The 20044-nt window shown below is 38.9% G+C and overlaps 1 protein-coding gene and 1 non-coding gene across 5 annotated transcripts in view; one reads left to right on the top strand and one right to left on the bottom strand.

Moving 5' to 3' along the window:
* CTNNA2 (catenin alpha 2) overlaps positions 1 to 20044 on the bottom strand; it is a 1404594-nt gene that overhangs the window by 1221584 nt on the left and 162966 nt on the right. For all 4 annotated transcript variants that reach the window (XM_012169003.5, XM_042246023.2, XM_042246024.2 and 1 more), the window contains exon 2: positions 5077 to 5183. In XM_012169003.5, the coding sequence (XP_012024393.2) occupies positions 5077 to 5178 (102 nt within the window). In that variant the 5' untranslated portion in view covers positions 5179 to 5183. The remainder of the gene's footprint in view (positions 1 to 5076; positions 5184 to 20044) is intronic.
* On the top strand, positions 19219 to 19322 carry LOC114114209 (U6 spliceosomal RNA). Its single transcript, XR_003589041.2, has one exon. It is a non-coding gene; the product is annotated as a U6 spliceosomal RNA (small nuclear RNA).

Below are 20044 nucleotides of genomic sequence, written 5' to 3'. Positions count from 1 at the left end.
TAGTTTTCTCTCTCATTTCCACCTTTTGCTTTAAATGTTGAACATGGAGTTTATATCTAATATTATCTTATCTCTCCTAAATTATTCATATGTCTTCCAAGGATCAACAATCATATTACTCTTACCCTTAAGATTTCATTCCAGGGGTGGGAATGGTGAGTCTTGATAACATAAGCATATTATCATGAAACAATATTTACAAAAGCCTGTCTTAAAAGTCACATTTTTGAGAGAATCATTTTTTTATTTTTTTTTAAATCACTATATGAACACTGTAAGAAAGGTAAGCCATTTAGATATTAGGACACACTGGAAGGGTGTTAAGAATAGTTACAGTATTAAGTCACAGTGTGAAATTCAACAAGACTTTGTAAGTATTTTCCTATATTAAGTGAAAAACTATGAATTAGACTATTAACTGTCTTTATTTTCAACAAATATTTTTTAATCTATTGCCTTTATTGACAGAAGAATTTGAAATGACTGGATTGAAAGATATATGGAAAAGGCTGTAATTTTTAAATGTAATCTTAGATGTTTTGGTCTTTAGATAAGTCAAGAGCAAATATGTAAAGATATGAAAATTTTAAGAAATAAGAGAGTTTACGTGTAATATTGTGCTTGCCCATCCTAGATTCACTCATATCCTTCTCACTGACTTATACAGTATTGGTTTAGACCAGTATGAACCTGAAATTCAACCATCAAGAAAAGAAAAATGGAGACTACATTTAATCAACACAGGGCACTATGTTCTAATTATTGCTTCATTTCATCTGCATGATAAGGGTTAAATATATTGGCATGTAATCTGAAGTGAAAAATCCAACGCTAGAATAAGGTAATCTGTGTTTGTAACCCGGCTGACAGAACTATATTTCCGAGCAGACCAACCACAAAGAACTTCCCAAACCAGGCTTTTTCAAGCTATCTATGATGAAAGGTCAAATATATGTTATTCTAAGAGTGCATAAACCAAAGATTTTTAAAAATACAAGACAATGAATAACCCCAGAAATTTAATGATAAAAAGCACAAATTTTATGATTAGCTTCAACATGCATAAAATTACTCTACCAAACTACCATAAATTTTTCAAAGCACTTACTTTAAATTTCTGTGCTTATTGCTGTCCAATAACAAATAATTCATGGATCAGTCTTAGTCCACAAACCGCAACTGCAGCAGCCAACATACTCTCAAATCTAAGAGTCTATCAGTATTAGGTGTTTCTTGAATAAATTTGTATACCACTAATAAGAATCATGACCACATTAAAAAAGGGCATAAATCTAATGAAATGTTTCAACAATTACAAACAAACATGTCTACTTCCTAATCCCTAGAACCTGTGAATGTCTTACCTTAAATGGCAAAAGGGACTCTGCAGAAGATCTCAAGATCCAGAGATTATTTTAGAATATCTGGGTGACCCTAATATAATCACAGGAGTTCTTATAAGAGGGAGCTTCCCTGATAGCTCAGATGGTAAAGAATCTGCCTGGAATGCAGGAGGAAGGAGGGTTAAAGTCAGAGGTCAAGATATGATGGTAGAAGCTGAAGTCAGAGGGAGAGATTTAAAGGTGCTAAACTGTTGACTTTAATGATGGAGGAAAGCACCACAACCAAGGACACAGGTGCACTCCTGATGCTAAAAATAGGAATGAACTTCCTCCTTAATGAACACATCCTTACCAACATCTTGCGTTTAGGACCTTTGACCCCTAGAATTGTATGGTAATAGATGGGTGTTGTTTAAACTACTAAGACTGGTAATTTGTCATAGTGGCAACTGGAAGCATATACGCATACAGACCTTGGTTCTGGGAGGTAGGGTGTTACTATAACAACTACCTGAAAATGTGGAAATGGCTTTGAAATTGACGGTAGGCAGAGGCTGGGAACATTTTGAGGAACATGATAGAAAAAGCCTAGATTACCTTGAACAGAGAGTAAAATATGAATGTTAAAAGCCCTGCTGGTGAGGACTCAGAAGGAAGTGAACAGTACGGTAGAGTAAGCTTTTATCATTTTAGAAATTATTGAAATCATTATAAATGAACAGTTAAAGGAGGGCTCAAAAGGAAATGAAAACATGTTTTTGGAAAATGGAGGAAAAACAATATTTGTTATAGAGTAGAAGAAAGCTTAGTTGAATTGCTTCCTATAATTATGTAGAAACCAGAGTTACGTGATGACCTTGAATATTTAGCTGAGAAGATTTCCAAGCAAAGTACTGAAGGAGTGGCCTAGTCTCTTCTTCCTGCTTATAACGAAATGTAAGAGGAGTTGGTGATGGACAGGGAGGCCTGGCGTGCTGCAATTCATGGGGTCGCAAAGAGTCGGACACGACTGAGCAACTGAACTGAACTGAACTAAAGAGGAAAGAAACATATTGAGTCAAGAATTATTGGTACTTCCCTGGTGGTCCAGTGGTTAAGACTCCATGCCTCTACTTCAGGGGGCATGGGTTCAATCCCTGGTTAAAGAATGTAAGATCCTGCCACATGCCACAAGATGCAGCCAGAAAATTTTTTTTTTTTTGTTAAGAATCTTAAGTTGAAAGGAACCAAGACCCAGTGATTCAGAAACTTCTCAGGTAGGCAGATTGCAAGAGGTGTTAAAATTAGAAGTTTCAGTTTCAGGAAAAAGTGGCTGTTGAGAAAAAGTCAACTTTGTGTCTAGATGACGTGAGTCTGAATGAACTCCGGGAGTTGGTGATGGACAGGGAGGCCTGGTGTGCTGCGATTCACGGGGTTGCAAAGAGTCAGACACGACTGAGCGACTGAACTTAACTGAACCTTTGGTTATTGTTTTGGAAGGATTAAAACCTTGGTATGTTCATTCACACAAGGAGCTCTTGGAAAGATTGGACACGGGATTCATGGATTCCCTCAGTGATTTCAGCAGAGGACAAATTGGAGATGAGGTTATCCATGATAGATCTACAAAGTATCCTGTTTTATAATAGAGAAAAATCTCAGATATATACAGGAGAGAACCACAGGTTTCTCAAGAATGTTATATCAGTTGAAATACTGACAAATCTGAACTGAAAAAAACAGAGAGATGAATTTCAAAAAAGCCGTTGTACTTTCAAGTTGCACAGGCAGGAAATATTCAACTGAAAATACATGCTATCTTTCTTGAAAAAAGAATAATGATTCTTAGAGTAAAGAACCAGGCCCAGAGGGCAGAGCCTTGAGCCACAGAGGATTATCACCAAGCTGTGAAATCTAATTGAGTTTGCCTAGTTGGAATTCTAAACTTCTTGAGACTGGTAACCTTTTTTTTTTCTTCCACATTCTCTCTTTTTAAATGAAAATGTCTGCACCTGTTATCTTATGCCTGTCCCACAATGCATTTTGAAGGTGTATGATTTATTTTCTAATTTCACTGGTACATAGATGGAGAGAAATTTTACTTGAAGAAGGAATATAACTAGAACCTTGATGATAAGCATGAGAGTGCACAATTATGCCTAACTCTTTGTAACCCATGGACTGAAGCCCACCAGGCTCCTCTGTCCATGGAATTCTACAGGTAAGAATACTGGAGTGGGTTGCCATTTCCTACTCCAGGGGATCTTTCCCATTCAGGAACTGAAACCATGTCTCCTGTATTTTCTGTACTAGCAGGTAGATTCTTTACTACTTCACCACCTGGGAAGTCCCTATCTAGAACCTTACTCATACCTACTTTAGAAGATTTAGATGGTGAGATTTGGAAATTTTTAGCTGATGAATTTTAGATGAGATTTTATCCATATTCGAACCCCTTGAAAGTCTGAATATGCTTCCTAAAAATGGCAAGAGAGATTTTTCAGCTGTGATTTGCTCAAAGATCTTGAGATGAGGACATTATTCTAGAGTATCTGTGTGGGCCCAATTTAATCATAAGGTCCTTATAAGAGTGAGACAGGATGAAATATGAGGACATGAGCAGAGGTCAGTCAGAGAGAGATTGGAAGATGCCACACTGCTGGCTTTGAATATGGAGGAAGGGGCCAAAGAAGGGAATGGCCTCTAGAACATGGAAAAGGCAAAGAAACAGATTTTCTACTTGAGCCTCCAGAAGGAATGCTTCTTTACCAATATCCTAACATTAGGACCTCTAACATCTAGAACCATAAGATAATAAACTTGTGATGCTTTACACCACCAAGTTTATAGTAATTTGCTATAGAAGCTATAGAAAACCAATATAAGTGATCTCTAGTGAAGTGAAGTTGCTCAGTCGTGTCCGACTCTTTGCAACCCCATAGACGGTAGCCTACCAGGCTCCTCCATCCATGGGATTTTCCAGACAAGAATACTGGAGTGGGTTGCCATTTCCTTCTCCAGAGAATCTTCCCGACCCTGGGATCAAACCCGGGTCTCCCGCATTGCAGGTAGACGCTTTACCGTCTGAGCCACCAGGGAAGCCTCTACCCAATATAAATGGTCTCTACTTAATTTGTCATGGCATTTCTCTACAAATATACCCATAAAATCTTGAATTTTAACTTCCTGAAATTCCTAGTTAATATACCAAATAATATGCTTCACAAGACCACAAAAAGTTAATTTTTAAAATTTAAAAATCCAGAGGATGTTTTTCTGTTGATGGCTCTCATGTGGAAATGTGACAACATAAAAATGGAACATTTCATCATTTCAACATGATGAATTTCCCCTTTTAAACTAAAGACAAAGTAATTCAATAAATATACTTCGCTCTTAAATAGGCAATAGAGTTCCTCCTAACTGCATTTGCATCTGAAAGCAAGCTAGGCATGATTTATTTAGACTTTGAATCTATTACTGCAAATGAGGGTCCCCTTCACCAAAGCCCCTTCTTTAATTACCTCATTAACTTAATTTCAAAAATCACGTGAAAACTTTAGTAAAAAGCACTCCAAATCCCATTGAGAAGAAAGGAAAAAAACTGCCCACAATTGGGGCAGGAATACATATTAAGTAGTTAGCAATGTGGCATGATTCATTCATGCCTAAGGATTTTCACATTCTTCAGAAAGTCATGATATAATCGCAATAGAAATATACACAGGTAACAGTATTTCAGAGCATCTCTTACCTGTGTAACAAGCGGTTCCAAAAGCCTCTCCACTGTTAGGGTCCGGATTTCCAAACTTTTGGGGTCCCATTTTAAAATGATTGGTGAAGTTGCCGAAGTCATGCTCCCTACAGAAACAAACATTATCCATTAGAAATAATGATCACAGAAATAATGTGAGCTTAGGGGTTCAAAATGAGCAAGTCACCAAAAGTTAGAACATACTTGAAGATTACCTGTCTGGTTCAACCTCATCAAGTTAGAGCTAGGGAAATCAGAAAATAGAACTATGTGAAGTAATGATGTGAGGATCAGATTGAAAACGGGTATTTCTTAAGGGCACCTGTATTCATTAGACAAACTTTTGGGGCCCAACTGACACTGAAATATGTCACTCACTCAGTGTTTAGTACACATATCCACCTGCTATATACTGGGAAGGGGATTCCCAAGAACCCACCTGCCAATGCAGGAGACTCAGGAGATGCGGGTTTGATCCCTGGATTGGGAAGATTCCCTGGATGAGGGCATGAAACCCACTCCAGTATTGTTGGCTGAAGAAACCCACGGACAGAACAGCCTGGAAGGCTACCATCCGTGGGGTCCCAAAGAGTTGGACACAACTGAAGCAACTTAGCACGTACACACACATTTGCTGGGAAAGCCTTGATCATTGCCCTCCAGTACCTGTGGTTTCAAGGCAGAAGTAGCAGAGGCTGGCCATAGTTATGCCTCAGTGTGGCCTGTGCTGTGATCAAGGAATACAGAGAAGGCCACAGGAGAACTGAGGAAAGGACATCAAAGTCAGTCACCAAAGGAGATCAGCAAAGACTTTAAAGAAGTAAAATAAACTCATGACGATCAGATGAAAGACCCCAGGTCCTAACAAAGGCTTCTTTGTTTTTGTCACATCATAACTGACCACTGAGGATATTATGCTTCCTGGAAGAGCTGAGTTTTATTCTCTTAAATAGGAGAGATATCTTACAAAATGAGTCGCAATGATTCTGAAAATTAGTTTGCTGCTATTTTCATACTCTCTGATTAATGACTGTATTTACATCCTAATCCCATAAAATGAGTGTCTGATAAGATTATTTATTTCATTCTACAACAATCCTTTTCTACCTAAGAACCACGGGTATGCAGGTAGCAACCTGCATACCTTGCACATATCGAGCATATGATATCATCCCAGCCTCAAAAGAGTAAATTAGACATTCTATTAGGGGTGTGCTTCTCACTGAGAAGTTGACTGCTCTCTGATGAATATATTTTGACAACTAACCACTGGACAAGCAACCTTAGATTATGCAAGGTGAATCTGAATCATTTGCTTTAATACCATCATAAATCAAACTGTTCATAGCTGTTCTCTTCTGAATCAATGTCCCCACTCCATTCCACTCTTATAAATCAATGTAGATGATTATTTCTATTAGAATTAACAGTACAAAAAAGGTATATCACAAAAGGCACATGTCTCTTTACTGCCCTGCCACAGCTAGTCCTTTTGCAAACAGACCTAACAAATTTGCTTCAAGAAAAAAAAAAAAAAGGCGAAGATGCAGTATGCTGGTATTTTACCTCTCTCCAAATGCTATGTTTTAAATAAACTAAGCATAGCAATCCAACCATATAGACCGATTTAGACTTGGGTTCCTTCACAACAACAATAGTTGGCACGGATATGCTGCCTGTCCTCCAAAAACCAAAAAACACTTTACACATTTCCATTCACACTACCAACTGCTACATAGCAGCTCTAACATGCCCAGAATTCTGCTGTTAGGCAGCACACCTTCCTGTGTTGTGAGAGGATGAAAATGCCAGATTCTTTCTACCCACACAGGACACCTTCATCCTTGCCAAAGCCAGTCCTACCTAAGTAACCCAGCTCTTTGTTGTTGTTCGGTCATTAAGTCATATTTGACTCTTGTGACCTCATGAACTGCAGCATGCCAGGTTCCCTATCCTTCACAATCTCTCAGTTTGCTCAAATTTATGTCCACTGAGTCAGTGATGCTATCCAACCATTCATCCTCTGTCATCCCCTTCTCCTCCTGCCCTCAGTCTTTCCCAGCATCTCTTAGGGCACAATGATTTCCAGTCCCCAAGAAGTTCCCTATAAACTTCTTTCCAGCTCTCATGGAATAATAAGTGGCCCCAGTAACGATGATGCACAACAGGGTCCTACAGGACAGACAGCTGGATAACTAGTAGTGGCGTAGTGAACTCATTTTAACACAGTAGTGAAAGGTAATAAGTAGACTATGCAGAGAATCACCACTATTACATGAGCATGCTTGTGCATATAAGCTGGTGGAACAGGAAGGCACACAACATCTTTATGCATGTTCTGATGTATTACTAAAGAGATGAACAAAACATGCTGATGTGAGAAATAAAAATGCTGGGACACTTACATTAGAGACACTAACCTAGCATGCATGAAGCAAAAATGGGAGATGCTTAAAAAAGACTTCAAGGCAGCTGTGAACCAAGGAGCAGAATTAGAGCAGAGCCTTGGATCATGAAGGTTGGAAGACTTATAAATCTAAAACTGAAAGGACAAGAGTGACCAAGCAAATCATTGGACTCAATTTATTCCTTTGGGGATCAATCTTTTAGTCACAGGCAAAATTCAAGAGCAAAAGGCAAGAAAAGGTTATGTGGAATTAATTTGTTGAAGGGGAAAACCTAGTCACAGAAACGTGTTCCTCTGTGTGGAATAAGCAAATTAACTTCAAATAAGAAGGCAAGCAAACAAATGAAGTGTGCAATCATACACCAGCCTCTCACATTCCAAAGGAACATGTCTCAAAACCATACTAGGCATCCACACATTTGATTCAGACTGTTTTGCCCACTAAAGAGATTCTATGTAAAGAAAACATATTTTTTCAATAATTTAAATTCAAAGAAAAATGACATATTATAGTTGCTTTTGGTAGGAAACTTAGAATATTAACTGCACGCAAAGAGCAACAAAAGGGGTGGTAAAAAAGAAAAGACAATAGCGTTGTCCTTATCCACACACCACAATTTTACAAGCCTGTGAACAAGCTCTTGGCAATCTATTTAATCTCTGAGAAGATATTCTTGAAAAGTGTCAAACTGCATATCCATAAGAGGTGATAAAACAACCTACACAGTAATAACTTAGATAACTTCAGACATTCTTCATGGGGGTAAGGAAGAAGCACGTGTCAAGGTGTTAGCAGCCATTCATCACTCACAACAACAACAAAAAACAACCAAAAGACTAACAGAGTAAAACAAGCTCCATTATGAGCAGCCAAAGGTCAAGTACTTTGTTAATTAGACATTGTCCTGATAAACAGAAAATCTTTTGAGGTGCCTGTGCCAAGGAGTACCTTCAAATGATATATATGTTACTCTAATGCATAATCCACTGGAGAAATTCCCCTTTCCAGATTTTCCTCGAAAAATGTCTTTGAGCTCTCTGCCTATACTTTCTGAGTTTTCACCATTCCTTCTATTGTTCTTTTGTAAAACAATGGTCCAGGACAACTGACAGTTACTCAGGAGGCCACCAAAACCTGCTTTCCCTCCATAGGACTCCAGCTTCAGGTTCCTTTCATGGATTTTTCTCTTTACCAATACTGAGTGAGCACTACTGCCTACAAACTCTGTGAGGCTTTTATTAGAAGACAAGTTAGCTTTGGTTAACAAGTAAAGCCATGAGAAGTTAATGACTAATACCGTGTTTATTCACCTATCGCTATATGTAGGCTATTGACTCAGCTACCTCACCTAAGCTTCAGTTTCATCCTGTAAAACAAAAATGGTAACAGCCTTATATAATTTATGAATTTATCCTGAAAATCATGACATTGCATATGCAAACACTGATGGGTTTACTTCTTTGCCATGTTTTTGTATGACTATCATCCTAGCCAGTTCAAGATATCCATTAGGGTGGGGGCCAAGGCAAGAAGCTTTAAAACAAAGTTTTGGTGAGAAAGTGAGAGATGTGAAAAAGCGAGAGAATTTTCTAAGTTTCCTCATGAATCAAGCCTGAATACACGGAACTTACTGTTTCTTCTCTGAGTATTAGTAATACTGGCTAATGATCTAACATTGTCATTATTTGCCATTTACAGATAGGTAAGCTGAGGCATGAAACAGTTAAGGGAGCTACCCAAGGTCACAGATTCTGAAACTAAACTGCCTGGCTTCAGGCTTTGTGCTCATAAGCACCATGAAGCAATATGTTTCACTTCTTATAATGAGGAACTCCTAGGCTTAGGTCTATGCCAGCATCACCACAGTGCTTCTGAACCATGGAAGAGAGACAGAGACATAGACAAGAATGGAAAATCCAGGAGCTAACCACTTCTGGAGAATGAGAGAGAGAGCGAATGCAGAGGGACACAAAGTAAGGACAGACGAGATGAGGGGAACACAAAGGGCAGGTGCCCTGATGCACACATGGAGCCCACGGGAAAGGTGCTTCACTTCCTGGGGAAGCAGAACAGTTTCCTTTAGCCACTTTGATCCCTGCGGCAAGAATGGGATGCTGATGGTGAGGCTGGGCCACCTAGGGAGCAACATAGCACCTGGGCGAAGTCAAGAGAAAGACCTTATGATGAGTTATGCCAAGTAAACAGAATTTTGGTCCCCATGACCTCAGACCCTTTGTTTTAAACTTGTGATTATGTTATATTTCATGGTAAAGAGGATTTTGAAGATATAATTAAGGTTATTAATAAGTGACATAAGTGAAGTTGCTCAGTTGTGTCCAACTCTTTGTGACCCCATGGACTGCAGCTTTCCAGGCGCTTTCGTCCATGGAATTTTCCAGGCAAGAATACTGCAGTGGGTTATCATTTCATTCTCCAGGGAATTAATAACCTTCTAAAGGTTATTAATAACTGGACCTTAAAATAGGGACATGACCCTCGATTATCAATGTGGCCCCAATGTGTCACTGAACACTTAAAAACAACTTCCTCCTGGCTGGGGGCAGAAGAGGCAGTCATAGAGATACAGCAGACAAAGACATCAGGTAGGGCAGGGGAGGGAGGCGGAGGGACTCAAGGTGTGAAAGAGACTCGACCCACCACTGGAGATAGATGAAAACCATGAAAGGAAACGTGGGTAGATTCGGGAAGCTAAGAGTGTACCCCGGTTGACCTCCAACAATGAAAGAGGGACCTTAGGTTACAACCACCAGGTACTGAATTCAGTCAAAACCCTGAATGAGGTTGGAAGTGAATTCTTCTCTAGTGCCTTCAGTAAGGAATTTAGCACTATCAACATCATTATTTCAGCCTTGTGAAATGCTAAAGAGAGGACCCAGACAAATCTACCTGGGCTTCTGCCCTTCAGAGAGTACAAGTAAGAAATCTGTGCTGTTTTTAGCTGCTAGATGTGTGGTGAATTTTTACAACAGCAATAGGAAACTATGACAGGTGGCTGTCATAGTTGAATTTGAGTGTGTATCATATCACCTGGAGGGCATGTTCATACACAAAGCAATCCAGACAGTTTCTGATTCATTAGGTCTAGGGTGGGTCTGAGAAACTGCTTCTTTTTTTTTTCCCTTGCACTTGGAACCAGTGCCCAGATGATTCTACTGGTCCAGGAATTGTACTTGGAAAACAACTGTTGTGATTACAGTCCATGGCCATGCATGCCAGGAGGGAAGCAGTGATCAGGAAGATAGGGGATATCTCTGTGGAGATCCTAGGACCAGTAATGATAACACTACTGTTATTACAAGTATCACTGGGATCATTATATCAATACTTTCTGGATGGTATTTATGATTTTCCAATGCCTTGAAGCGATTCTCAATGGGAAAATGAAATCGCATACCAAAATCATTTCAGTTTTTTTAAACCACATGTACACCAACCTCCAACATCCCCAAAAGTTCTCAGTTTCCCCAGAAGATGCCTTTTCCAAGTAGTATCCCTGCCACCGGAGAAAGCAATGGCCCCCCACTCCAGTACTCTTGCCTAGAAAATCCCATGGACGGAGGAACCTGGAAGGCTGCAGTCCATGGGGTTGCTGAGGGTCGGACACGACTGAGCGACTTCACTTTCACTTTTCACTTTCATGCATTGGAGAGGAAATGGTAGTGATCCCTGTGAAGAATGTAAAGTAACAGTGGGAGACAGCCACGCTCCTCAGTTCACCAAAATCAGAAATGAGGGTCCAGGAATAATTGCTTAATAGAAAATAATGTTTCCAAAGAATCAGTTCCTAAATATTTGATGTTATTTGAGGGCTATGAAAAACAGTTTTCCAAAAATGCCATCTGAAATATGATAGTAATTCTCATTTTTGTTGTATTAGTAAAGGAAGTTACCTCTAACATTCCGCCCCTCTATTGTAAGAGGGATTTTTTCTAGAGTTGAGAATGTGCATAGGTATCTCAGACAGGAGTAGAAGTTGAGAACCAAAAGCGGAAAATGAGGCATCTCATCTGATTCAAAAACCCTCAGAGAATAAAAGGCACACTGATGCCTACCTGCATCAGCACCAGATCTAAACAGATAGTGACAGGTATTCAGCACTTTTCCTGGTGGTACCCTGGCTATGAAAATAACCTGGCTCCTAACTTGAACCTTTTTACCTGAAATCTCCATCAACATCCATACAGGACTGCTGTGAGGATTATATGAGTTATGTGTGTAGAACATTCGGCAGAGTGGGGAAGCATAGCCTAGATTCTTAGGATATGGTAGCTAGCTCTGCTAATACTCCTGGCAGCAGCGGCAATAGTAATAATGGTAGCCATATTTACAGTAGGAAATAAGCTGGGAAAGCCCTGCTACTGATATTCCACCATTAATTTTGCTCAATGTCACTCATTTCTTTTCCTGTGACTATAAGGAGGCAGTGGGTCGCCCATCACTGTCCCCGACATAATAAGCATTCAGAGTCCTTGATCAGTGAACTGACAGGTGACCCAAGATGCAAGTTGCTGCTGCAATTAGAAGATCCATCACCATTTTTAATCCAAACCTGAGGTGATGTGTAATTTTCAACTGCTCTTTGCTGTTTGCAGTAGAAGAGAGTGGGGTAGTTATTTCTGATACTGTTAAAGTTTAACACAGCCCTCAAGTACTACATCTGCAAGACCTCTATGTATGATAAGCTCATACCTTTAACAAAACACTGAAAGAAATACTGTTGAACAAAAGCATCATTCTAATAATTTCAAGAGGTTGTAATAATAATGCATGTCTAAGCACAAATGCCTCTAAAGTATACCTTAATATTTTAAGCAAATATTAAATAAGTATTAAACTACTAAATTCTCTTCACAGCCTCTTTTTTAATTCTACCCAAATAAACAAAACATCACCAAAAAGGAATATAAGAATAAAGCTCCACAGCCTAAAGGCTGTCAGGATGACAAGCTTAGACTAATAATATATAGCCTAGAGCTTGCTGATTAAAAAAGAAATATCCATGTCCATATCTCACTGAAATGAGTTTTTACACTTACAATAGCATACTCATAAAATTTAAAACTATGTGCCAACTTAATAGAAATTCACAACTCCTGATATATGCTAACAGAAAGCCAGTAATTTGAAACTCAAAATGAAAACTAGTATCTGTCAAATTCATTTCCGTGCTTTTCACTACATTCATATTCTCGTCATTTAAATTCATTTTGGAGCATAAACAGACTCAATCTGCTCCTAAAGTATGACTTGCTATCCATTTGGATGTGAACATATGTGATATCCAGGTAGGCAGTGCTCATTGTATATGCTATTAGGTTTCCTAAGTCCTAACAAGGACTCGGTTTTTCTAAACAAAATATATCTGACCAAAGGTAAACTAACACTGTTCTACCTATTATTCTACCTATTATTCTTCAGCAGCATTTCAATTCTGATTTAGGTAGTAGATTCCACAAACTGAAAATAATAACTGTTACTATTTCAGATAATATATTTTGAGAAATTATCTTTATAGTCCAAAAGTATCAAATTATTTAATAGGAACACATTATTTAATTGGCAATTAACTTATTCTCTGTCCTTCTAACCTCCTGTAAATTAGAAATCCATACGCAATGATTGTATAACATTAATCTTCATAAGAATCTCAACATTTCATATCCAGGTTACAGCAAGATAAACATAAACTGCTCCCTTTATCTTTCATTTGATGTATAATGCAGCCCAAACTAATTTTCTGAAACATTCCTTTTGTAGAACAAAGTAACTGCTTAACTCTCTTCTCTAACAATTCCCAAGTCTTTGTAACACAGCTGTCACTCTACTTTTTGACCATGGGCTACTGGATCTTATTTCTTTAACAGGAGCCTACTACTGAAAACAGATCTGGAATACATTATAACACAGAGTTTATGCCATTTCCCAAAGTTTCCACCATACTGTGCTCCTTCTCACCCTCCCAAATCCAGACACTGACATCTTCACATTGTAATAAACCCTAAATTGCTACCAGATTTACCGTGAGTAGCAAATGATAGTACTTTTTTTTTTTTTTTTTAACAGGCTCATTGCTAAGAAATTGACATTAGTTTTAAATAAGGTTATAAACTTAGACTTATAACTAGATTATAAACTCATTAAGGCACAAATCTGTATAATAGCATATGCAGCTCAGTTCAGTTCAGTTCAGTCGCTCAGTAGTGTCCGACTCCTTGTGACCCCATGAATCGCAGCATGCCAGGCCTCCCTGTCCATCACCAACTTCCAGAGTTCACTCAGACTCGCGGCCATCGAGTCAGTGATGCCATCCAGCCATCTCATCCTCTGTCATCCCCTTCTCCTCCTGCCCCCAATCCCTCCCAGCATCAGGGTCTTTTCCAGTGAGTCAGCTCTTCACATGAGGTGGCCAGAGTATTGGAGTTTCAGCTTTAGCATCATTCTTTCCAAGAAATCCGAGGGCTGATCTCCTTCAGAATGGACTGGTTGGATCTCCTTGCAGTCCAAGGGACTCTCAAGAGTCTTCTCCAACACCACAGTTTAAATGCATCAATTCTTCGGTGCTCAGCCTTCTTCACAGTCCAACTCTCACATCCATACATGACTACTGGAAAAACCATAGTCTTGACTAGACGGACCTTAGTCGGCAAAGTAATGTCTCTGCTTTTGAGTATGCTGTCTAGGATGGTCATAACTTTTCTTCCAAGGAGGAAGCGTCTTTTAATTTCATGGCTGCAATCACCATCTGCAGTGATTTTGAGCCCCAAAAATAAAGTCTGACACTGTTTCTACTGTTTCTCCATCTATTTCCCATGAAGTGATGGGACCAGAAGCCATGATCTTCGTTTTCTGAATGTTGAGCATTAAGCCAACTTTTTCACTCTCCTCTTTGACTTTCATCAAGAGGCTTTTAGTTCTTCTTCACTTTCTGCCATAAGGGTGGTGTCATCTGCATATCTGAGGTGATTGACATTTCTCCCGGCAATCTTGATTCCACCTTGTGTTTCTTCCAGTCCAGCATTTCTCATGATGTACTCTGCATATAAGTTAAATAAGCAGAGTGACAATATACAGCCTTGATGTACTCCTTTTCCTATTTGGAACCAGTCTGTTCTTCCATGTCCAGTTCTAACTGTTGCTTCCTGGCTGACAGAAATCTAGTCAATCTAATCACACTAGAACCACAGCCTTGTCTAACTCAATGAAACTAAGCCAGGCCGGCGGGGCAACCCAAGACAGGCGGGTCATGGTGGAGAGGGCTGACAGAATGTGATCCACTGGAGAAGGGAATGGCAAACCACTTCAGTATTCTTGCCTTGAGAACCCCATGAACAGTATGAAAAGGCAAAATGATAGGATACTGAAAGAGGAACTCCCCAGGTCAGTAGGTACCCAATATGCTACTGGAGGTCAGTGGAGGAATAACTCCAGAAAGAATGAAGGGATGGAGCCAAAGCAAAAATAATACCCAGCTGTGAATGTGACTGGTGATAGAAGCAAGGTCCAATGCTGTAAAGAGCAATATTGCATAGGAATCTGGAATGTTAGGTCCATGAATCAAGGCAAATTGGAAGTGGTCAAACAGGAGATGGCAAGAGCGAACGTCGACATTCTAAGAATCAGCGAACTAAAATGGACTGGAATGGGTGGATTTAACTCAGATGACCATTATATCTACTACTGCGGGCAGGAATCCATCAGAAGAAATGGAGTAGCCATCATGGTCAACAGAAGAGTCCGAAATGCAGTAATTGGATCCAATCTCAAAAATGACAGAATGATCTCTGTTCATCTCCAAGGCAAACCATTCAATATCACAGTTATCCAAGTCTATGCCCCAACCAGTAACGCTGAAGAAGCTGAAGTTAAACGGTTCTATGAAGACCTACAAGATCTTTTAGAACTAACACCCAAAAAAGATGTCATTTTCATTATAGGGGACTGGAATGCAAAAGTAGGGAGTCAAGAAACACCTGGAGTAACAGGCAAATTTTGGCCTTGGAATGTGGAATAGTAGCATATTAGATCCTTCATAACTGTATGATTAAATAAAAATATATAAAATATGGCCCAATGGGAAGAACCCCTGGAGAATGGAATAAGTAGTAAGTACTACTTACTCCAGTATTGTCTGGAGAATCCCCATGGACGGAGAAGCCTAGCAGGCTACAGTCCATAGGGTCACAGAATCGGACACGACTGAGCAACAGACACAGACACACATTAAAAAAAAAAAAAAAACGTTATATTTATATTTATGCTTAATTTAAATATATACCTATGGTTTTTATGTATATATTTTTACTCAATATATTCATTTTTAATTGGAGGATGATTGCTTTAAAACATTATGTTGGTTTCTGCCATATAACTGGATCACTAGTTTTTATTTATTATGTTTTAAAACTAGGTGTCATTTTTGTTCAGGAAAAATTAAACTCGGGGCTTCCTTCAGCAAAGCAGTGAGGCCTTGATATTTGATTGCTGAGATCCATGTGGCAAGTTTTTTGTGAAAGATTGTACAAGCTCCGCAAGTTGGCCCACAAGAGCCCTTAGGAAATATTTCTTCTCCTCATTGACCCAAATTGCCTTTTTTCCCTAAGGCCCAGTGTCTTTTCCTTTCTCTGAATTCCATCAGTATTCCATCTAATCAGAATAGCTAGTGCATAATATTTAATCTGAATACAAAGTGTCTTGTGTTGCTCTCTCCTTGCTTTATATAAATTTGTCCTCTCAAATACACTCAGGGATAGGGAATTTGCTCCCTTTACAATGATTAGGATGGTACTGAACATTTAGTAAAAATGCCAAGTTCAAATCTCACAATCAAATACACACACAAAAAAAATGATTCTAGTTAAAATACTAGTGCTTTTTTGCAAAAAAGGGAGATTTTCTACTCAGAACACAATAGTTCAGATATCACTTATCTGAAAAACAGAACCCAAAGTGATTTTCCTTGCTCAGAATGCCTTCCATATTCTAGCAGAAAAGGCAAATCGCATATGCTCCAATTCTCCCTTCCTTTATCCATTTATCCAACCATTCACTTAATCACGGTAAATGTACTAACCACCCAATGTGTATCATACTTTATGCTGATTGTTTAAGATGAAACGAGCTCTAATTCATCATATTTTAAAAAAAGCAAGAACAATTCATCGAGCAAGGAGTGTTCAGAGCATGAGCTTGGATGAGAATGGACACCTGTAGGGCCAGTGTCCTTCCATTTCACCAGGGCACTCATATCAGGCAATAGGTAACCAAGAGCACCTTCAAATTATGGATGCATTGGTCAAGCAATATTGAACAGTTTGTACAACTGAAAAACAAGGAAAAATTCAACACCTTTTTGAACTGTTGCCAGAAAAATGCTCTCCAAAAAGTGAGCAAGAGTATGAAAAAACATTCAAGTAACCTTGGGACAGACAGTGAAAAAGACAAAGTAATCAGAATATTAAGATATGATGTAAAGAAATGAATGCAGATATTTAGGTAAGAGCTATTTTAAATTGTTCAGTGATTATAAGAATACTTGTGTGTGTGTGTGTGTGTTAGTTGCTCAGTTGTGTACGACTCTTTGCAGCCCCATGGACTATAGCCTGTCAGGCTCCTCTGTCCATGGAATTCTCCAGGCAAGAATACTGGAGTGAGTAGCCATTATTCCCTTCTCCAAAGGATCTTCCTGACCCAGGGATCAAACCTGGGTTTCCCACATTGCAGGCAATGTATGAGCCACCAGGAAGCTCATACCAGGAAGAATACTTAACTAGTACTCAAGGATTTGATTTTTAAAGCAAGCTCAAATGTGTTAATATTTTATTTTAAAAGGGAAAGCTAAATCAATTGATGTGATGTTAACTAGGAATTAAGTTGCAGAGATTCAGAAATTATTTAAGCCTAACACCGCTGCTTCTTTCAATTTCCCATTTTAAAGTGGCTTATTCACCTGGTGTAACCACCAGTCACTGCTGTTCATCTGGTGGAAGTTTAATAAATGGAAGATAACTCACCTGCATTGTGTTATCCCTGCCTCATTCAACTGAATTACTAGATGTAAGAGGTAGTAACACATTATAGCAATTATATTTGCTCACAAGTCTTTTGTTCTGAGAACTGATATTTTGGCCTCAGTGGTACTCAGCATATATTCCTGCTGATAAATCACCTTATCAAGCTTGTTGTTAGAAAAAGTCATTTGTGAAAAGAGAAACTAATCCAGATTTCCTCCTGGTCATCTGAGGCATTTAATCTTGTCTTATGAAACAAAAAGTACCTCAGGGGCTATGCTTTTGTAAAGACAAAACTAAAAGGTACAGTGGCATTTAGGACATGCAGATGGACTCTGTTAAGACTGCACATTTCGGGGTGGTACCCCTTTCCATCTAATTCATCATATTTACATTTCACAGCAACTAAGACTTCACGGAACACTCCTGGTCACTGGCCAAAGTTCATTATCATTATTAACAGTTTCATGTTTCTGTCAGGAAGTCCTGCTACGTAGCAGTGAAAGGGAGACCTTGAACCCTGAGAGGGACAAGATATGTATGAGAAAGTAACATACAAGGACACTAATGTGTGGTAACACATATATTATTAGCTGTGCTATCTTCTATTTGCCCTGAGATCAGCATGATGATATCCCAGTTTTAGAAGAGAAGAGAACTAAAGCACAAGTATATTATTTTTTCCAAAGTTAAAGAAACTCAGTCAAGATTTATTTCAAATTTGTTTTTCGCACCAAATAATGCCACTTCCCTAGGTTAAATACTATACTTCACAGGGGCTGGACAAGCTAACAAAATACACACAGAAACATGTGGATAATAAATACTTAATAGGTTATTTAAGGTAACTAAACCATTTGGGGATCATTCCATTTGTTTAGAGAAGACTAGACTTTTCTAACATACATCTCTTGGGATCTTTCTCAGGAGGTAAGTATACAGATCATCTTATCCAATATTCAGGTTTTCTGTCTCATGCAAATTTGAAAAGACTTCCTCAAATATCTCATTACACATGGGTAACAACCATTTTCATTCTGGTGACAAGAATCACGTCAGGTGACCCACTGGAAAACTTATCAAAACATCTTCCCACCTACACCTTCTTCCCAGTTTCCTTCTTGGAAGAGAGGGTTTGGTCTCTCTTTCCTATTCCTTCCTACCCTGACTCCTAAGGCCTCAACTCTATCAATCACAATCTCTACTTTTTTATCTTTTAATTCATCCCTCTTAGGCAGCTCCTTCTAGTCAGCCATGTCCGACTCTTTGTGACCCTGTAGCCTACCACACTCCTCCGTCCATGGGATTTTCCAGGCAAGAGTACTAAAATGGGTTGCCATTTTCTTCTCCAGAGGATCTTCCCAACCCAGGGATCGAATCTAGAGTCTCCCGCATTGTAGGCAGATGCTTTACTGTCTGAGCCACCAGAGAAGTCCAGTCAGTGAGAAGTCTTGTTCAAGTAAAAATTGAAAATATAAAAGAAAAAAAAATCCCTCTCCATCCTACTCCTTTCTTGACATCTTCTGCTTCCCTTTCCCTTCACAACCTGGTTTCTTGAGAGGGCGGTCTGTAATGTTCGTTCTGTTTCCTCACTGCCCACCCATTCCCCAGCCCACACAACCTGGCTCCTACCCTCACCATTCCACTGAAATTAGCCATACAAAGTTACAAATGATCTCCCAGTTGCTTAATTCAACAGACACCATGTGCTCCCCCAGCTTATATACTAAAATTAGGACAGATGGAGAAAAGATTATCATGGACTTTGGACAAGAATGACAACCAAATTCATGCAGTGTCTCCTATTTTTATAATGGGTACTCACTTTGTTATATATAGACACATATCTAGATATATCTAGGTAGAGAATGTATTTAAATATAGAAAAAAATCTAAAAGGATATACATTATAATTTTAGCAATAGTTATGCTGGCTGATGAGATGTTTGGTAATTCTTAAGTTATACATATTTATGTACATTTCCACTAAATATATATATATATATTTTTTTCCACTATATGTATATATCTCATTATATATTTTCAAATTACATAATAGTCACATATACCTTATCTAAATAAATATAAATCTATCACCTCAAATCCCTTCATGGGTCACAGCCTTGTTATGGTGAAGGGGCTTGCATAACTCAATGAAGCTATGAAGCATACCACGCAGGGCCACCCAAAACAGACTGGTCATAGTGAAGAGTTCTGATAAAATGTGGTCCACTGGAGAAGGGTATGGCAACCCACTCCAGTATTCTTGCCATAAGAACCCCCTGAATAGAATGCAAACATGATATAACACTGGAAGATGAGTCCCCAGGTCAGATGCTGTCTGCAGGTGTTGGAAAGTATGCTATTAGGGAAGAATGGAGGGCAATTACTAATAGCTCCAGAAAGAATGAAGGGGCTGACAAAAGTGGAACTCACACTCAATTGTGGGTGTGTCTGGTGATGGAAGTAAAGTCTGATGCTGTAAAGAAAAATACTGTATAGGAACCTGGAATGTTAGGCTCATGAATCAAG

The sequence above is a fragment of the Ovis aries genome, chromosome 3, assembly GCF_016772045.2.
Source record: "Ovis aries strain OAR_USU_Benz2616 breed Rambouillet chromosome 3, ARS-UI_Ramb_v3.0, whole genome shotgun sequence".
Classification (NCBI taxonomy): Eukaryota; Metazoa; Chordata; class Mammalia; order Artiodactyla; family Bovidae; genus Ovis; species Ovis aries.
This window is presented reverse-complemented; position numbering and strand designations above follow the sequence as displayed.